General features: G+C 53.7%; 7 protein-coding genes across 7 annotated transcripts; 2 read left to right on the top strand and 5 right to left on the bottom strand.

The window, feature by feature from the left end:
• Window positions 1-3,462: 3,462 nt before the first annotated feature.
• Window positions 3,463-4,236, bottom strand: B0T26DRAFT_708021 (uncharacterized protein; the record flags this gene model as incomplete). The annotated part of the gene is made up of 1 exon (XM_060441881.1): window positions 3,463-4,236. A coding segment is annotated over exon 1 (232 nt), but the record flags the coding sequence as incomplete, so codon positions are not given.
• A 1,519-nt stretch (window positions 4,237-5,755) lies between these two features.
• B0T26DRAFT_675389 (uncharacterized protein) lies at window positions 5,756-7,683 on the bottom strand (the record flags this gene model as incomplete). Its single annotated transcript, XM_060439824.1, has 2 exons — window positions 5,756-6,836; window positions 6,893-7,683. The coding sequence occupies 2 exons, from the start codon at window positions 7,681-7,683 to the stop codon at window positions 5,756-5,758; spliced, it is 1,872 nt and encodes a 623-aa protein (XP_060295799.1).
• Window positions 7,684-7,833: 150 nt separating this feature from the next.
• On the bottom strand, window positions 7,834-8,914 carry B0T26DRAFT_273933 (uncharacterized protein). The gene has a single exon (XM_060434119.1). The coding sequence runs from the start codon at window positions 8,755-8,757 to the stop codon at window positions 7,984-7,986; it is 774 nt and encodes a 257-aa protein (XP_060295798.1). The 5' UTR covers window positions 8,758-8,914; the 3' UTR covers window positions 7,834-7,983.
• On the top strand, window positions 8,915-10,183 carry B0T26DRAFT_274042 (uncharacterized protein). Its single transcript, XM_060434120.1, has 2 exons — window positions 8,915-9,387; window positions 9,484-10,183. The coding sequence occupies exons 1-2, from the start codon at window positions 9,071-9,073 to the stop codon at window positions 10,073-10,075; spliced, it is 909 nt and encodes a 302-aa protein (XP_060295797.1). The 5' UTR covers window positions 8,915-9,070; the 3' UTR covers window positions 10,076-10,183.
• A 5,060-nt stretch (window positions 10,184-15,243) lies between these two features.
• Window positions 15,244-16,345, bottom strand: B0T26DRAFT_273835 (uncharacterized protein). Its single transcript, XM_060434117.1, has one exon. The coding sequence runs from the start codon at window positions 15,867-15,869 to the stop codon at window positions 15,315-15,317; it is 555 nt and encodes a 184-aa protein (XP_060295796.1). The 5' UTR covers window positions 15,870-16,345; the 3' UTR covers window positions 15,244-15,314.
• A 667-nt stretch (window positions 16,346-17,012) lies between these two features.
• On the top strand, window positions 17,013-17,333 carry B0T26DRAFT_645222 (uncharacterized protein; the record flags this gene model as incomplete). Its single annotated transcript, XM_060437695.1, has 1 exon — window positions 17,013-17,333. A coding segment is annotated over one exon (321 nt), but the record flags the coding sequence as incomplete, so codon positions are not given.
• Window positions 17,334-17,924: 591 nt separating this feature from the next.
• On the bottom strand, window positions 17,925-18,530 carry B0T26DRAFT_273758 (uncharacterized protein). Its single transcript, XM_060434116.1, has 2 exons — window positions 18,498-18,530; window positions 17,925-18,362 (listed from the first exon to the last, which is right to left on the bottom strand). The coding sequence occupies exon 2, from the start codon at window positions 18,304-18,306 to the stop codon at window positions 17,965-17,967; it is 342 nt and encodes a 113-aa protein (XP_060295794.1). The 5' UTR covers window positions 18,307-18,362; window positions 18,498-18,530; the 3' UTR covers window positions 17,925-17,964.
• Window positions 18,531-18,885: the final 355 nt, after the last annotated feature.

Here is an 18,885-nt window from a genome sequence, read left to right as displayed (position 1 = left end):
ACCTCGCGGGCTTTCCTGTGTGTGTATCTGTCTCTCTGTCCGGCAGCCAACCAACTCCCCTAAATGGAATAGACGACTACACATGCAATACACATGGGTACTCACCCACACACGCCATGAACCCCCCAACGAAACGAACCGAAAGGAATCTCAAATCGAAAACAGCTCCCAGAGACGAATCATATCCCCCTCGCTGAAGGAAAACTCCGAGGGCGTGCGACGCTGCGGCAGGTAGCCTTGGAACCATTGGACGTTTGGATATTTTATTTTCTTTTTATTTTTCTTTTCCTTTTTTTTTGGCTTGGTTTAGATTCTGCAACTTTGGCGCGGGTTTCCCATGGTCCCATGTCCGCTGCCCATGCCCATGTCCATGCCCATGCCATGCCATGCCCCCGCCCATGCCATGCCATGCCCCCGCCCATGCCATGCGGACATACATGTCCTCTGCGCGCGGAGTGGACGGTTGAGGAGCTCTTTTTTTTAGACTCAACGGACGGGAAGAATTGAAGCGAGACAGGAGCGCTTGCCGCGTTTATTGAGTCGGCGGTTGTGTAAGTTGTTAGTCTGTCTGTGTCCGTCTCATCTGTTGGAGGGGGCATGGTTTATTCTTGGCTTGTTTGTTATCGTGGTTTTGGTTATGGTTTTCTCGACCATCCCCCCCCCTCCCTTCTTCACCACTCCCCCAATCCAATTGCTATTCCATTTCCATTTCCATTTCCATTTCATGCGGCATGGCTATATCGGAGTTTGTTCTTGGCTCTACTCGTTTTGTGTTTGGTAGTTTGCTATCTTTTTAGGGAGAGGTGGGCGGGAGGGTTCCGCCGCTGCCGTTCGTCTGTCCGTCCTCCATCTAGAGTACAAATCATCATATCGTATCATGGACTATGGCTTTTACATGGAGGCTCCGGCGGCAGTTTTTAGATATAGTATTCTACCATTAGTTTGTTTAGCTTAGTTGGGGAGTTTCATTTTCTTTATTTCTTCTTGGAAAATATACCCCTCCCTGTCTATCAACTAGGTACCTATTTTCTTGTTGGAACTACCTGCCTACCTAAATAGGAAGATTGCGTCTCTTTTTTCTTTCGTTCCGTCTTGGATTACGGTCGTCTGTTGTCTGCATGATGTGTATCGCTGCCTCTCTCTGTCTGTTTGTGTGTTTTATGTCTGCCTATCTGTGTCATGTCACATCATGTCTGTCTATCTATTCATCTATCCATCTATCTGCCAGTCTTTCTACCTACCTGCATGGCCTCCCTGCCTCTTCCTCAGCCGGTATTCATGCTACGTACGTCCGGCAATCATTGGGTCATGACGTCGGCAGCAGTGCATGCTTTCATTATCACCCGAACCGGGCTTGCTTGCCACTGGGATCTGCCTGTCCACCTTCTAGCCAGAACTTTACGGTCTGGACCTTTTGAGAGTGGTAGCATCCTCATGCCCCCAATGCATACACATCGAATCTTGTCCGCGAGTGGAATGGTGGTGTCTTTCCGATAGGGTAGGTAGGTAGGCACGTTAGACTACAATGTCGATGGATGGATGGATGACAGACACATGCAAATGGTGCTTTTGATATAAGATTGGTCTTGACGCTCTCTTTTCTCAAGCTGGCTCCGTTCGCGCTGGGAGAGGCAAATAATGGTCGGATACTCGGGGGGTACTTGTGCGGAACCAGGGGACGACGACTGTACAATGGTGATACTTTCCCTGTCTTGGGTCTAGACAGACAGACAGACGTCTGGGCCTTCTTTCAGAGATAGCTGCCCTTGCACCACCCACCCGAGAGGCTCCGATGATTGGCAAATGTGTGCAGCTTTCCCACTGTTTTTTTGTATCGGTGGTCTCGATCGTTGCTCTCTTGAAGGGGTTGCAGTTGGGTTTTGGTTGTATGGTGTGTGTTGGATGGATCTTGGAGGAGGGAGGCAAACGAATAGTTGCCATCCCCCCCTTTTCCTTGTTTTAAGCACATGCTTGTTTGGCCGAGGGCTCTCGCCACTCACGTACATAACCCCCTCGAGAGGTAAACAAAACATTGATTGATCTACAATAGCACACTAGCCAGCGGCTGCCCGTTTGGTGTGGGATGCTGGCAGAGCCCCCCTCCAGTGCCGAGGTGGCGCAACGTCTCGAGACGCGCGGTTGTAGCGCTACTCACGGGGGCACAATGTTTCCCATTCACCGAAACAATCCGTCTTTTCTTGGGGGCCGTACGACTGCCCGTCGTGAAGCACAGGATGCCACTTTGGAACACCGAGCCTCACTTTGTCCACGGAAGCACCGCCTATCCGCCAGTGCCAGTGGTAGGTAGCTGCAAAGGACGCACTAGCTGTGGTCGCTGGGGAGTAGAGAGGACGTCAAAATGCTGCCGCTCTCACTTTCTCCTTCTGTTTCAACGCCGGCCAAGACCCTTTGGTAACACGAGGCAAGCCAAGCTGCAGTCTAGGTCAATACAGTACAGGGCCGACGGTTTGTTTGCCTCGTATTGGTCTTGTCTCGGGAGCGTCGGGCTGGGCTGTGTCGCGGGGAAACACCCGCCATATGGTGCCATGGACGACAGCCGTGTGTCGCTCCCGTCACACATGGCACACATGCACACACACACACACACACACGGACGGGCGGGCTCCGGACATGCGAGCACTGGAAGTGCAGGACGAGGAGACACAGGCGTGGGCCTTTAGGGGAATTCTAGATTCTAGCAGCAGCAAAACCAAAAGCCTGTCCATCGCACAGCCCGTCGGTTGCGCAGTCGGGACTATTCAGGGGCATCAAGTCTTGCCGGTGTCAACCACGGTGGCCTGACTTGGCAGGGCCGGGAGAAGGCCTGTGTAGCCATGGCGAGCGAGCACGACAGGAGTGCCTGTGCAACAAGTGCTGCAGCGACGCCGTTGAGCATGCACGCATGCATTCAAATACTATTTCATTTCTTGGACTGTTGGTCGAAGCATATGCTGTGTAGCGCAAAGGGCTTTTACTCTCGGGGCCATGCAGGTTGAGGTGGTCTGGTCGGGAGAGGATATTCCAGGACAGCAACGACTTTCGGCAGGGGAAAAAGGGGGGGCTCAACAAACAAACAAAAATCAACATCAACACCAGCATCAATACAAGAATGCACAGTGCACAGTGCAAATCCACGGTAAGACCCAGCTGCAGACTCTCAAGTATGTCTCATGCAGCTAGGCATGGCATGCCCATTTCTGCATGCCGGCCGGCCTCCAACACAGAAAGAGGGAGAAGGTGGGCAGCCCTCGCAGCCAATCGACCCGTTGCTGCCCAATGGCCTGGGAAGGAGCCTTGTCGTCTCTTGTTCATTTTCCCGCCCGCTCTGGTTAAATAGCAAGGAAACCGACCAGTCAGCTCCCGCAGAAAAACCACCTCTAGAGTCTTGGATTTTTTCTTTCTTTTAATAGTCTGCATGCACCCCACGTCAGCGTTCTTCTCTTTCTCCCTACCGCGTGCGTCGTTGGGGTTCCCACACACACTTTCTCTCACGCCAACGAACCGAACAGAAGACTAGCTGCAGCTGCACTGGGGCAAGTGCCCCCGCCCCCCCGAAAACCGACCTCTCACAAAAAAGACAATTATTAAATCTTCCCCGGATTTCCTGCTTGCTGACAGGCCCGAGGGAAGGGAGGGGGGGGAGGTTGCGTTCGGCTACCTCGGAGACCTACCAAGGCTCCCAGCTGAACGAGACGAGGGCCGGCAGTTGCGTTTCTCTGCCCTACTGATCCAAGACTGTCCACGCGGATGGGGTTTAATGAAAATGTCAAGAACACTACGTTCGCTTGTCTCGTGAACTCTTTGTACATACATACAGGCAGGCAGGCAGGCAGGCAGGCAGGCAGGCGTCCAGGGCCGTTTCCAGAACAGTCGGAGCAGTTGTTCCCCATCTATACCCGAGCACTTTCCTACGCACCTTACCAAGTAAATACCTTATATACCTCACCTTACCTGGTAGACGAGACAGAGAGAGGCAACCAGACAGAGATTTGATCCGGGGCATGTATGAATATAACAGAACAATAATATCCCGTCTCTCATGCTGGGAGAAACAGAGACAGACAGATAGATAGCCTTGCCAACTGACCTGTCCTGGCCAACTGCCTGTCTGTCCATCTGTCTAGCTGATGTAGCATCCTCGGGGCTCAGAGGTGGGGGCGGGAAGAACAGCAGTAACATGATCTCGCGCCTTTTTCTCCTTTCTCTGTCCCCCCCCCTTCCACCCTCACACACCACACACCGCACCCGGCATATGCACGAGTCCAATGTCTCAGCTCTGGCTACCACTTGCCCGGATCGCGGTTAATACGTACGTACGTACGTTGTTTCCATGTCATTGATTGCCTGCCACCATACGTATCCACCTGGTTCCTTTTTGACATCAGCCCTGTCTGTTTCAGACCTCTTCTTTTTACTCTGCATTATCTTCATTGTATTCTAGCACGTCACGTAGTCGGGTCACTTGCAAAAACGGTCTCGTGTTGGAGAGGTAGAAAGCATATTTGCCAAACTGCCTAACTAAAAAAAAAAGTGTCCACGATAGTTACAAGAAGTTGGTAACAAATATGTTCAGGGAAAGTTTTTTTTGTGGCGTTGGGGGGGAAGTTTTGCCCTTCAGTCTCCTATCCTGTCGGCGAGAGACGAAAGGGAAAGCTCCAAACAGAAGCAGCCTTCCAAAAGCAAAAAAGAAGCCCCCCAATAAATCATATATTGTTGCTAGTTCATCTGGCGTCATTGCTTCGTTCGTTGAAAAGAGAATGAGTGCCCCCGTCTCGCTATGCGCGCAGAAGACCAAAACAGTACCGTCTTCCAAAAGCCTCCCCCCGCAAGGTGAATTTGCAAAGACTTGGTAGTTCCTCCATCCAGGCTATGCCGCTTTTCGTGATTGACAAAAGGAATCCTCCTCAAATGAGTTAGGTAGGTAGGTAGGTAGGTAGGAAAAAAGGGACAAAGGAAATTCGTCGTCAGACATGTGGGTTTTGCAAACTCGCAGCCATCCGGCTCCTCTGTGTCGCTTGGGCTGCTGTTCCCTGCGAAAAGGAGGTACTTCTGGCGCGCATGTTGCATGCAAATAAGTCGACCCCCGGATCCAACCGTTCCTTTCCAATGCTTCCCATATTCCAATCTGTGATGCGTCGGTCTGTCTGCCCGCGTGAGACTGGCTCTCTTTCAATCACAGCTTGTGCCTGATTTTGCCGCTTCGGTGTACAAGAAATAAACCCAAAAAGGAAAACAGGACGGGATCGTTAAAAAGCCATCGTCCTTGGAAGAAAAGAGAAGAGTCGGCCCGGAACCACCGTATGTAACCTGCCCTCCGACCTCGCGGCAAGGCTTTGCTCAAGAAAGACATCATATGATTGCGCCAAGGAAATTAGGAAAAAAAACATATGACAATTAATATAAAAGAAATGTTTGACAAATTTCAAATGCTCGCTCGCCTGCTAAGTATCTCAAATCAAATATCAAAAAAGCAATAAAAATCAAGCTAGAGAGATAAGGAAGGTGCCCTGTCGTGTACAGGATCGCAAGAAGTGATCAACTTTCGGCGCGTGAGCAGCGGATGTCTGAGTGTGTCGCGGGAGCGGGTGAAGTGTATGTGGGCAAAAGAAAGCTTGCGAGCCGGAAACACTAGGATACCAAGGAAAAGGAGCGCTTCGGAGTGGTGGAGTTGTGTGCGTGGGCCATAATGTGTGATTCGTTCGTGTGTGTTCGTGGTCGTGATCGTAGGTGTTTCGTTTAGTCATAAAGTCGTCAATTACGTGTTGTCGTCGCCGCCAGCAGCCCCTTGTGTGCTGCACTCGGCTACCATCTTGGCGAAGCTCCGCACCACGTCGCCCGGGATCTGGTCCCAGAGCAGCGAGCGCGTGTAGACCTCGGCAGCTGACTGCTTGTTCGAGCTGCGCATGTTAGCGAGAGCCTCGGCAAGATTCCGTCTGCCCTGGCTCGTCGACCTTTCGGCCGGAGCGTTTTGCAGGAAATCTTGCGAGCTCAAGCCGTTATATTGCGCAGCCGACAGCGAGAAGAGCTGCTCGTTGGTCTGGCGCTCCGTCGGCTGGGTTAGGGCGTCGGCTATATCGCCAAGCATTGACGGGGCAACGCTATCCATCACCGGAGCGGCAATGGGCAGCGACGACCCGGAAGACTGTGTCCAGCTGTTTCCCGACGGCCGTGGGGCCATCGCGTCCATGCTGGGAGCGGCCTGGGGGACGCCGGCATCCTTGAGCACGCTCTCCAGCAGAGTGGCCGACGCGGCGCGGACATCCTCCGAGACGCGAGGGATGCTCGGCGTAGATCGGCTCGAGAGCACAAAGGCGCCGACGAGGAAGAGCATGAACAAGAGGCCGCCCTGCTGGGCGGGCTTCTCGGACTCGGCCGGCAAGGCAACCTCGGGCTTCTTGGCGGGAACGATCTGCATCTCCGGCTTGACCTCGGTAGTTTGGTCCAAGGGATACTCGCCAAACATGTGCATGTTCTCCCAGGAGCCGTCAATAATGCCCTCCATCTCTCCGAAGGAGCTGGAGAAACCAGACGCATTCTGAGCCGTCGGCGGCGTCGTCATGGCGGCACCCTCAAGGGCCTGCACGTGGTTGGTCAGGACGCTGATCTTCTTACGGAGCTCGCCCGTTTCGATGGTGTGCCTGCCAATCATCTCCTCCTGCTCCCTCTTCAGGTCGTCGACGTAGACCTGGTAGTTCTGCTTCTCGCGGAGAAGCTGCTCCATGTCGTCCTGGAGCTTGGTGATGGTGTCCTCCAAGTTGGTGATGACCTCGCTGTATTGCTTCTTCTCGTCCTCGAGCCGCTCCGTGTGCTGCTTCTTGCGTTGTCTCGAGTCAAGGCTAGGGGGCTTGTCAGTGTGGTAAACGTTGTGCGAAGTAGAGGAATAAGTACTCACGCTGCTTGTCTGTTGCGCAAAAGGCGTTTTTGCTGCTTCAGCTCCTTGATCTCCTGTTCGTCGGTCGACTGCGAGATCAGGTGATCGATGTTGCTGAGATTTCGCTCGGCCGGAATATCGAAGCGGGCATTCTTTTTGCGGATGCCGTCACCCCTGCGCAGGTCGTTGTGCGACCGGATCAAGGGGCTCGTAGGCCGGGGCCGCTTTGCCATGGCCTGGTTCTTCAGCTCCTGGCTCATCCAGTGGTCCTTTTGCGGTGACGTGGGTATTGACTGCGAGTGCCCGAGCTGCTGGAACATGGCGACCTGGTTGCTGGGGTTGCTGAAGGGGGTCTGGGCTTGAATGGTGACTGGCCTGTGGAAGAGCGAGACGCCGTTGTCGTACTCGGCCGGTAGCCCGTCGAATGTCTGTAGGGGTGTTACGGACCCAGAGCTGGTCATGGGCCAGGTGTGGCTTTGATATGCCGCCTGCTGGTTCTGATCCATCCGTAGGAAGGGGTTGTTGTTGCTGTGTTGGTCGAGGAACGGGTTGTTTGACGGGACAGACTGCATCTCTACAGACTGCCAATCCTCCGTCTTTGGTGAGAAGAGTGCCGACGAGACCGCAAAGGAATCTCTCCTGCTTTCTACCATCGGCGGCGACATCTCCAAGCCCGAGTCAAGCCCGTTCTGGTCGAGAATGTTCTCGTCTAATATGCTCGCATCCTCCTCATCGAAGAACTTTTGAGCGTGAGTGGTGTCGACCGTTAACGGCGCCCTGTAGAAGGACTGCATTTGGAACGCTGAGACCATGGCGGGCCACTGCGTGTGAGTATGTGCGTGTGTAAGCGTGTGCTGGAATTTGCTTCCGGGCAGAAAAGGTACTGCAAGATGCAAAGTACCGGGTTGCAAAAGTGTGCGGACAGTCTAATATATGGCCGACTGTGTTAGTGGTTGTTGGGCAGCTTGGCTGATGGAGCGGTGAGGGCAAGGCCTTCAAAGACACCGCTTTATTTTTGGAGTAGCCGGGGTAGAGTGGGCAGGGGATGCTTTTCGCGAAAGCATGGGTGCCCAAGAGCGCAGATATAGCCTAGACCCGTTTATGTCTCTCTCTCAAGACTTGGGATTGTGGGTAATGCGGCGATGTTGGAGAAAAACATAAAAGCCCGCAGGAAGAGGCGGAGTAGGAGAGTGAGGGGAGTTAAGGTATGGGGGGGGAAGGAAGAGGTAGTTTAGTTGAAGAATTGGAGGATAATGCGGGTTGATAAGAGGCTGGTTGGAGGAAAGCTGGGGGTGAAAAGGCGGGGGGGGGGCATATAAAAGAGAGAGCGAGAGAGAGAATGTGCGTGAGAGTGAGAAAAGGTGGGAGAAAGTGACACTCACGTTCGTTTTTGGTGTAAGTCGCACTGCGCTGCCGTCTTTGGAAAGAGGGGTATCAGACCAGAGGCGGGATTTCGTGGAGTTGGTTGAAGAATGGGGGTGCTGTGGGTGAGAGTCGGCGAGAGAGGGATGTTCGTGTGGTGTGTGCTTGAGTGAATATCGGCAACTACTGTTGAAGAGCAAGAAGACGGGGGCTGTTTCAAGCACCTCGCAACGCAATAACAATAATGGTGATGATAAAACACTCGGTTGAGAAACAGTTGCGAAGATGATACTGTACAGAGTCAATGACAACAATTGTGGAGGGGTGCCGAAGGGGTGGTCCGGCTCTTGTATGTTTTGGACTGCAACTGGAGCTAGAGGGTGGTCAGGCCGGAGAACCAAGAGTCTCGTCGCGAAGCAGGAAGCAGGGTAGCAGCAGTCGTCTGTCTCTGGTACGTACCGCCAGCCCAATTGTAGAGAGCGAAGAGCCTGGAATTGCAGCGGGCCTGTGTACCTCGAGGGCATGTTGCGGAGGACCTGGTTTGCGCGCGAAGCTGTGGATGAGGAGACTCTCTAGAGAGGGGGTGGGGGGACCTTCAGGGCTGGGAGGGGAGTGCGACCAGAGATCCGATTGACGGGACCGGGGTGCCAAAGTACTTGCGAAGACACCCGAGCAGTACCTTAGCAGGCGGCGACGAACGGAGCTACCTCAAGCTAGTTAGAGTTGGACGGCTGGAGAGAGCCCCGGAGAGCCCAGGCCTTGCGGGCAGAGCTACAGGACAGGACGGCCAAATAGACGCTTGAGTCGGGATTGGGCACGTCGTCGACGCCGTGGGCAATGGGCGTCGGGCGGGGGGGGGCGACTATCGAACAGAGTCACAGACAGACAGACAGACAGACAAGCAACCATTGCTCTATCGCTCTCGCCCGTTCGCCCTTCGCCTCTAGTCTGTTGAGAGACCTTCCGCGACAGCAGCGGTACATGCAGCACGGCAGCGGGAGACTCGCGGGAGACTCGCGGGAGAGCTGTTCTGGCCCTGTCTCCGTCAAGCCCTGGTCTTGGGTCTCTCGAATGTACGTCCATACATACTCCACTTCAACTACAGGGTCCCTGATGGAAGCTATGTTGGGCAAGGTAGGTAAGGTAGTTACTGTGTATGTACTTCTCCTGAGTGGTTCTGGCATAACGAAATGAGACGAGATGAGAGACGAGGGCTACTGCCCGGCGCAGACTGACTGACAGCTTGACAGGTTGAGAACAAGCCGGAGCCACAGACGACGTCCCAATGAGGCATACGCCAGTTTCTGGCTGCGCGGGGGCGTGCACGCTGGGAATGGCAGAGCGGAGACGGCCCAGGAAAGCCATGGCAGTAGATCCGAGATCGAATCAGAGATCGCTACAGGGTGTGGGTTGCGGGCCTTCTGCTGCCCTCGCCCAACGTGCCTCTCCCAAGCCGGAGGATGCAGCAACGGGGGGCGCGGTCCCAGAGGGACAGCCCTGAGGCGCCCGGAGAGGCTCGACCATCCAGAGAGGAGACCAGAGGAGAGGAGAAGAGAGAGAACAGGAGGAGCCCCTATGTGCAGTACCAACAGGGGCAGCTGGAAAGCCTGGGCGGGCACTGGGCAGCTCACAAAAAGCAGCATGGACTTGGACTGGACTGCAACTGGAAGCAACTCAAGCGACGATGGATGCCCCCGTGATTGGGTTGGAGGTAACGAATGGTGGTGGAGCGACCGCCCTGGCTCAGGTTGGGCAGAAATGGCCTTACGGGCATCGATACCCAAAGCCCGCTCCAGTCCAGTGGCATGCCATAGGCGTGCAGCCGCTTCCACACCCGATTAGAAGAGCCGAGAAGCTTGCCAGGGTTCGCCAGGGTTTCGCCTGGACCGTGGACACTGGGCGCCCCCGTGAGAACCCCCGTTTTTTTTTTGGCGCCTTTTCCCGGGTCGCCAAGGACGACGAGTCGCTTGCTAGGAGCGAGGACCTGTCGGCTGTGGGGTGACTGAAGGAAAAGCCCGCGCTGCGTCCAAGAAACCGGAATAGGTAAGACACGATCTAGCGAGAGGCGCTGCTCAAGTTCAAGAAGTTTCAACGACGGCTGCTTGTTTTGTTTCCTCAGCAAATACGAACGAACAGCCATTCACGGCTGTGGGTTCTGTTCTGGCTTGTCTCTGGCGAATAGAACGGAGACGTCCTCAATCATCAGAAGAACCGAGAACCTAACAGGCCGGACGGCGCAGATGGGCAGGCCCCGATCCGGGGTTCGATCTGGGCAGGCTTTCCGACTTCCGTTCGGGTGCTCTCGGCAGATAACGTGAGATGTTCTTCAAGTCTAAGCAAGTTATGGCCCGTATCGTTGCAGCTTCAGATGGCCCAAGTAAGGTAATAGCAAGCCATGGCACCACCTCGTCTGAGCACGCCAGGCTAGGCATCCTGCGAACGGGTTTTCGTCATCGTATACGGCACCAGCATCGGTATCATCGACATCGACATCAACGTCCAACTAGGGAAAGAGACAAGAGCTTGGAGCGATTCTGGGCATGTGTGTGTGACTGCGTGTGCCTCCAGTAACCTCGGTGCCAAAAGCAGGGCGAACGAAGGGGGCAACTTTCTGTTCCGGTGGTGCCATCAGCTGGTGTGTCCACGATTGGCAAGACCGTCCAGTCGCAAGTTGCAGCTGCAGCAACGGATGGCTGAATGCGTCTTGCGGGATGCCGTGATGGCTCCCCCGTCCCAATCACCGGCTGTCTCGTCTTCGGCAGCAGGAAGGTACGAATCACGGTTGAGTGCTAATGGCGGCATGCTCCAATCCCCGCGACCCCAACATTCCCAACGACCCCACCAGCCTCCAAAGCTCATCCCGGATTCTTCAAGCCGGGCTGTCGCTGTCTCGAGCTTGTGCCACCCATTCACTCTAGTCCCGAGAATGTAGTTGCTAACGATCTGGTAGCACCCCCAGCCAACGCCTAACGGCGCGGTCACATGACGGGCCCTCGCCTTCCCTTCTTGCTGTTCTGTGCCCGCGCCCTGCTTCGAGGACGGCTTCCAGAACCCGGATCCTGTTGTCAAGTCTGTCTGCGCCTTCCTTGTGTCATCCCCCCTCCCCTCCTTCCACCCCTTCCCCTTCCCTGGACGCTGCTCGCCGCAAGACAGCATCGCCGCCCACAAATTCAAACGTCAGCCTCTTCTCTCGACTCCTTTAATTGTAGATGGTCAATCCAGGCGCGACTGCGGAATTGGGCGCCTGTGCCTCCTTACCCCAGACAAGACGACATGCTCACTCGCGCCTGCCTAGCTTCCAATCAAGCAGGAAAGGAAAGAATACCTCAGCTAAAAATGCGGTGGCTGGTTGCAGCGCGTGTCAACGGTTCAGCGAGCCCCACCATCGTGGACTTAACGGAGCTTCCGCGAGCTCCTGGCCAGTCAAGATGCAGCCTGAAGCTGCCCGCCCATACTCAGCGTGCCCGTGGCCGCATATCCAGAGGCCCGCGCCATGGCATGTCGACCCAAACAAAAGCGCAACGTCCATTTCTACCCAACACAAAATAGTCGGTGTGTTTCTGCTCTAACACGCGAAGGAACGCGTCTGCCGGATCTCGACCCGTCGGCGAACCATCTTCACTACCGAATCTGAAAGCAAAACCCGCCAGAGGCAGTCAGTGCGAATGTAAACTGCACCCTATCCGGCTCTTGTTGCTCTTGTTTTGCTCAGGCACGAAGTGGCCTATCTGGATGAGATATTCTGGCCGCACTCCCACGTTAGCTTTTTCCGGTGATCCTGGCCCAGAGGCTACCTAAGGCATCTTTACGAGCCTCGATGGCTCAGGTGCTGCGAGCTCCCTAATCTGAAGGTCTTCAGCGCAGCCATGATTGCACGGCACCAGGCATCAAGTCGAGCCTTCACAGCGGAAAGTTTACGCAGCAAGTGTCCACCTGCCTAGTTGATCAACTTGCACCGAGTTCTAGTTCAGCATTTGTCCTTTTTCCCCTCAGCTTGCATCTCGGTATCTTGTGCGGTGCCCCAGCCTATCGCCGTTTACTGTCTTGCATGCTGGCTCTCCAGTCCCCCAGTCTGCTTTTCGAGGCTCTTTGACGAGAATGACAAGGCATAATTGTTGGTGTTTTTGCTAATGATTCGAATTCGAGTGAGAGAGAAGCTCGCCGTTCTCATTGCAAACATGCTGAATGGGGCTTCAAAGCGGGCCCGTCGAAGGACCCAACCGCGAAGCGAAAGCGGGCAACTACCAATCACTACGTTGAGGCTGTCGTCTGGTCCTGCTAGTCATTGGACCCTGGATTTTACTTAGCCACGACGCCGCAGTGCTGAGAGTTCTCAGGGCCGGACTTTGGACGCGCGGAAACGCTAAACAGCTCCAACTGCATTTCACATATCCAGTTGCTCATGTCCTATTCGTACGGACATTATTGTTGGGTCCAATGTCGGGTTCCAGGCGCACACCCAACTTTCCTCGGACAGAGTTTCGGAACTCGTGTCCAATCCTTCATCCTGAGCTGTCACATCGTCTCTAAGCTAGGTCTCGACAGGACGTGCTCGGCTTCCACAGCCGGCCCGGCATGTGTCTCCTGCAGAGACTACCGCAGGCTTGACGCCTGGGGCCATCAAGGCCCAATATGTGGATCTGGCGAGATCCTTTCACGTCAGATCGATCTTGGAAGGCTGCAAGCACATCGACCAAGTGTTGGATTTCCTGCCCAACGGCGAAGACTTGCCAATACGAGTGCGTTTCGAAGGTCTTTCAGCATATCCACATGCCATGTGCCGTCTGATGACGTTACTCTGATGGCATCGTTCAAGGGACCTGGACCAAATCTTTTTCATTCGTCCCCAGTTCTGAGGCGGCGGTCTCGCCGGCTTCCCAAGGCGGCCAGGCAAAATCGTGACGACGGCGATATCTACCTGACTGAGTCACGGCTTGTTTTCCATATCGCCGGTGCCGGCGACCTTGCCCCATGGGCATACAGGCTTCTAGGGTTTCCAATATGGGAGAATGGCAGCAGTGAAGAGGCATGAAAGCTTGGGACAGGCCTCTCGGCAGTATCAAATCGTCCGGGTTTCTATGGCTCTCAGACCCTACTACCATCCAACATTCCATCACAAAGTTTGTGCCCCCAGCTAGAAGACCTAGAGGAATACTTGCGTAGAGGCGACCGAGCTCCCCACTATGTCAGGATTGCACGACGAGTTGTCATATGAAGTTGCTCGTTTACGGCTAGTATCTTAAACCATTCTCGCCGTTTCCTAGAAGTCTAGATATCAGCTGCAGCTAATAATCCGAGATGCGGTCTGTCTTTGTTTGACCGGCATGGTGCAGCAATCAAGGTGCAATCTGCAGGAACATGGGCTTTGAGACCGTGTAATAAGCTGTTGTGCTTGCTATTGTGGGGTGTGGACTGAAGATGCTCTTTCTGCTGCGGCGGTTAGCCATAGAAAAGAGTCCTGCGTTTGCACAGTTATTTTTTTCCTAGGTTTTTATTATGAGGATTTTGGTTGACGAGGGTTTTACTCTTGCTGTATTTTTTTGTCAATACGCATTCCCGCCATGTTTATTACAGGGGGAAGGGGTTGTTTCAATGTAGCGGTGAGCAGCACTTGGGACTTGGCTTAGTTTGCGGGATGATGCCGCCCGCACGCGATCGATCTCTCTGGCCCCTGACATCGATTCGCACCCATACCTACCAAGAAACACACAATCGGCGATCTAGACGCGCTGCGGCTCATGTGCACACTGGAATGCTCTGGGCAATCACGTATGTTCATGCAAGTGGACGGTGTGTTCAACCCTCGGTTTAGCTGTCGTCTTGAATTTGATATCGTCTGTTGGATGTCTTGACGAGTTCGTTTTGGTCCTCCTCATTCGCGTTCTCACTCCCTCTTTCGCTTGTTACGTACGCAGCCGTGGGAAGGCCGGGGTCGAACTCGCCGCATGACCCTTGCTTCTTCCTTCACACACCGACACTTTGGACAGTATTGACATTTTACTCCTCCTGTGTCTGATGTAAGTGGAAGGCAGGCGCAGCCGCGTGGCGTAGCGTGGATACGGGTTGCTCGGAATTTTTCAATTTTTCAGCTGAACGGGGCCACCGTAGGCGAGCTTGCGAGCCGGAGGTGGCGTACGGAGTAGAGAGGCTGTATTCTATGAGGGTGCCGAATGTTTCTCGCACAAGAAGCTGTAAATCTGTAGACCCGAAGTTTAGCCGGCGATTGGTGATCCATGCGGCACCTACAACCTCGCAACATAACCTCAATCAATCGCACGTACAATATATCGCTTTCTAGCTATAAACAGGCACGCCGAATACTTCACGATCATTAATCTATTGATCCCTGCTAATATATCAATAGAGACGCGTATTTCTCGAGCCGCCGCGATGGCTACGGTCGAGGTCCGCGATGCGGGCAACCTCCACGCTCTCCCCCTTTATATTGGTGCCCGGGTTATGTTGACAGAGAATTTTTGGACTTCTGTTGGCTTAGTTAACGGGGCTACGAGCTATATTCATGATGTCACTTAGGCTGCCCACGTGGAAAACCCTCACCGCGGAGCTCCCTTTTGTCCTACTTGACAGGATGGATAAGGATTACGGCCCAGCTTGCTTCGAGGCTATTCCGAGCAATGTAGTGCCGATCTTCCAGTGCTTCCGGAACTTCCAGAGCGATAATGCGGCTTACTCTCGCCGCCAGTTCCCGGTTACTATTGCGTACGCCATCACGGTTCACAAGTCACAGGGAGCTACGTTTAACAGGGCTGTGCTTGACATCTCTGAGCGGGATTTCTCTTCAGGGCTTACTTATGTGGCTATCTCGCGCGTCACTAGTCTACAGGGCTTGATGTTTGACATTCTTTTTACCCTAGACCAAATCCAGGTCAAGAATGACATTACCGGTGCATTACGTGCTTCCCAACCAGTTGTTTTATAATGGAACAATGCAAAATTATTTGGTCGGTCCAGATCGATTCCCGCCGTCGGTAAAGGCATTCGCGAGCTACTTGAGAGCCCTGAACCCGAGCAGGAACGATGCCAATGGGAACGATATATGCTGTATCGCGTGTACGAAAACTCAAAAAGGCCAAGATGGGATTGCACGGCGAAGAAGAAATACCCCAAGTGTCTCCAGGAAACAAAGCATTCTTTCGAGGATTGCGAGGCTCGCGATAACGAAGCTGGTCGAAAGAATGGGAAGGAAGCTCGGCCTATGACGTGTAAAAGATGCAACGAGCTTGGGCATAAAGGCGCCGATTGTCCGCAAAATCCTCCAAAGAAGTGCCACCATTGCAACGAAACTGGTCATTTCAACCAGGAGTGCCCCTTGCGTATGGAGGCGAAATGCACAGCTTGCGGGAAAACAGGTCATCTCAAAAAAGGATGTCCCAATCGGATTTGCATTTTTTGCAAGTCGAAAACCCACAAGACTTCCCATTGCCCGATCACCGCTAGCGTTCCTCAGATGGATAAGGGCTGCGATTAATGCATCATCTCCCTGAATGACGACAATCTCAACGTTGACGATGTTCTCCGCGTCACGAAAACCTTGAGCCGGGCTGATCAATATGTCGCCATGGGTGTCGAGGATAGCGGAACTGATCAAGTCGCTCAGTTGGCCACCACGGAGCATACTGGATGGGGTGTCGAGGATAACGGAGCTGATCAGGTCGCTCAGTTGGCCACCACGGAGCAGACTGAACCGGATAACCTTTGGTAGTCGTCTTGAGTCTTACCCATCCATTATATCCATAGTGGAACTAATCAATTCGGTTTTGGCGGAGGACGAAAGGGAGCCACCAGGTGGTGTTAGTACAAACCTTGGGGGTTTAGACACAACCAACGTAGCTATCTAATATAAAGAATAGTTCTCCCCAAATATTGTAGTCTCAGACGCTTAAAGTTGAGAGGGACGAGTAACCCCGCCGTCGCGCGGCCTCGTTAATGACGGGCAGTACCACCACTAATAGGGGCGAAAGAAAAAGGGCAAAGGCTTCCGCGCCCCAGTAGTAAACGGAGGAGATGGACTATATCATAGTTCAGCTGCTACAACTTCCTCTTCAGACTCCCCATACGAACTAAGCTACAGAACAAGTGAGGTAGAGCAGTTAATATTGATTGGAACTGCAACTAGTCTCTGCACCCTGGCTACGGAAGATTAACTTGGCCTTCATTTGCTGGCTGCCGTCAGCGAAAAGGTAGGGGATTAAGGTGCATTGTCGCTTTCCCCAGCCACTTCTTTCCTAGTGCGCGATCACGGACTTGTTGCCTTTGTAATCGTACGTTTTATCGTCAATGAACTCAAAGGGCATAGAGGCCTCGTCGACGTTGAGGATTTGGAAGTAGGGAAATTTTCGAGGCGATGATAAAACAGAAGCAACACTACAGGGCGGCGGGGTGACAGGCCGCTCGTTAAGGTTGTGAGACCCTCCGAATATAACGAAGGAAGGAATTCGTGAGGTCAACGTAGTCTGAAGGGAGCTTGGAAGACTGCGTAGTAGTACGCCGAACACGCGGCGTCTCATGAAGTTGCGCTACCAACCGTTGGTAAACCGAATTGTTGTATAGCTTCAGGGGTACAATTGCTCATAGAGCTTCTTCGAGCGCCTTCTGAACCAACCGAGCCGAACGATTTAGCGTGCTTTCCTTCGTGTAATGAAGTCCTTGAAAAGCAGGTCTTCCAACTCTGGCCAGTGAGGCCGAAAGCAGACCGGCCTGCCCTCGAGGATTTGTTGCCCGGGAGTATGTGCGTTCGGAGCGGACAACGGCTGGCCAGGGCGGGCCCACGGGCATCGAGTTCGCCGCAGAGCTGCACGACCTCATCTACGACGGCCTCGCCCGGCTCTACCCGGACCTCCTCCGCTTCGTGCGCATAACGGTGTACGACGTCACGCCCAAGGTTCTGCCCATGTTCGGCCAGGCCCTGGTCAAGTACGCCATGGACACGTTTGCGCGCCACGGCATCGACGTCCGCACAGAACACCACCTGGAGCGGCTGCGGCCGGCAGACGAAGACCTCGGCAACCGCCACGGCGCGCTACGTATCAAGGTTCAGGAGCTCGGCGACGACGAGGTTGGCGCCGGCCTTGTGTTCTAGAGGACCGGCCCTATATAGAACCCGCTGGTGGCGAAGCTGTCCGGGAAGAAGCTGTCCGCTGTCCGCTGTCCGCTGCCGGCAGTACGGGGAAAGCCGGGCAGCGCTTAGCAATAGACGCTAGGACTGGAGGGCTCGTTACTGACGCGTACCTGCGGGCGCAGACGACCTCGAGCGAAGGTAACGATTCAGCTGCTGGCGCCAGTGCTGGCGCCCCCCGGCCGCCAGCGGCGGACTGTTGGAAGATGTCTTTGTAATCGGCGACTACGCTATCAATACCGATTACGCTGCTATGTGCGGACCGGCCACGGACCGGCCACGATACCTACACCTCGGTAGTCACCTTAACCACACTGAACTCGGCACGCTGAATCCGTAGCCAGCTCACTTATGCCCCACCACCGCCACCGCCGTCGCCACCGCCGTCGCCACCGTCGTCGCCACTGTCGTCGTCATGCTCCCAATTACCAAGCTGCTTGCAAAACCAAGAAGCAGCAGTGTATATGTACTATTATCTGCTGGCAAGTAATCACATGGATGTTAGCAGGGGCATGAACCAAGATATACATACCCCCAGCAACCCATTTTGTTGTAATGCTGCGTATTGCAAATTCATCCACCCCAGCCTTTTGAACTAGAAGAGGTTCCATGGAGACATTTCGTTCTTGAATTGGGCGACTATCTTATAGATGTCAGAAAGTTTGTCGTTAAGCAATCCAACCTTGTTGTTAAGCATTCTAACCTTGTCGTTAAGCTTGACAAGTTTGGTTTCGATGCTGGCGATTCTTGTTTCAGTTCTGATGATCCCCGTGTCGTGACTGTCAAGCCGGGCTGCGATATTGGTAATGGTCGACCGGTTCTGGTTTTGCGAGGAAATCCTTGAATACCTCTGGATCGACGTACGGGGAACGGGAGGTCGTATCAGCAGAGATCGTGGTAGATGTGGACGCATCATGGAAAGAAGTGAGCGATCCATAGCAGCAGGCGCTGTGTTGTGATGGAATAATAGCGTATTTCCAATGCTCTGATAATCTAGAGAGTTGAGAAGTTTGTTCGATGGTTGACAATTCAAAGGAAACTGGCAGAAGCTTTGGTCGGTTATTAGAGAATCGGTAATCCATCGTGACAGCCTAGGTTTGTTCGGGAAAAGAGCAGGAAGGAACTTACTTAAGATACGCTCTTGCCATTGGGTATCTTGTTCAGGAAGGAAGGTTTTGCCGTTGAGTAGTTCAGTGTCTTGCTCGGGACAGGATGCAGTTTATTTTTCGGTCGTGACCCAGGACCCCCCAATGTATGTAACGAAAGACCTGCAAGTCATTAGATACCAAAGGAATAACTGCCTGCATGATCCGATGAAAGGCCATTGGGGTCGATGACGGAAAATTTGACGAACCTGGAGGCGCGGGCGTTCGCCCACGAAAAGCTTGTCCTGGACTGCGAGGAAAGCTTGTCCGGACTGCGAATGCTTTTGTTTGATCAGTTCGGCACCGAGCGAACCTTACTTTTCTTAAATCTATCTCTTATAACGCGCACAACGCATTCAAATCTGCATTTT

Source organism: Lasiosphaeria miniovina (genome assembly GCF_030549165.1).
Source record: "Lasiosphaeria miniovina strain SMH2392-1A chromosome Unknown B0T26scaffold_4, whole genome shotgun sequence".
NCBI lineage: Eukaryota > Fungi > Ascomycota > Sordariomycetes > Sordariales > Lasiosphaeriaceae > Lasiosphaeria > Lasiosphaeria miniovina.
The sequence above is the reverse complement of the archived record's forward strand: the minus strand, read 5'-3'. Positions and strand labels throughout refer to the sequence as shown.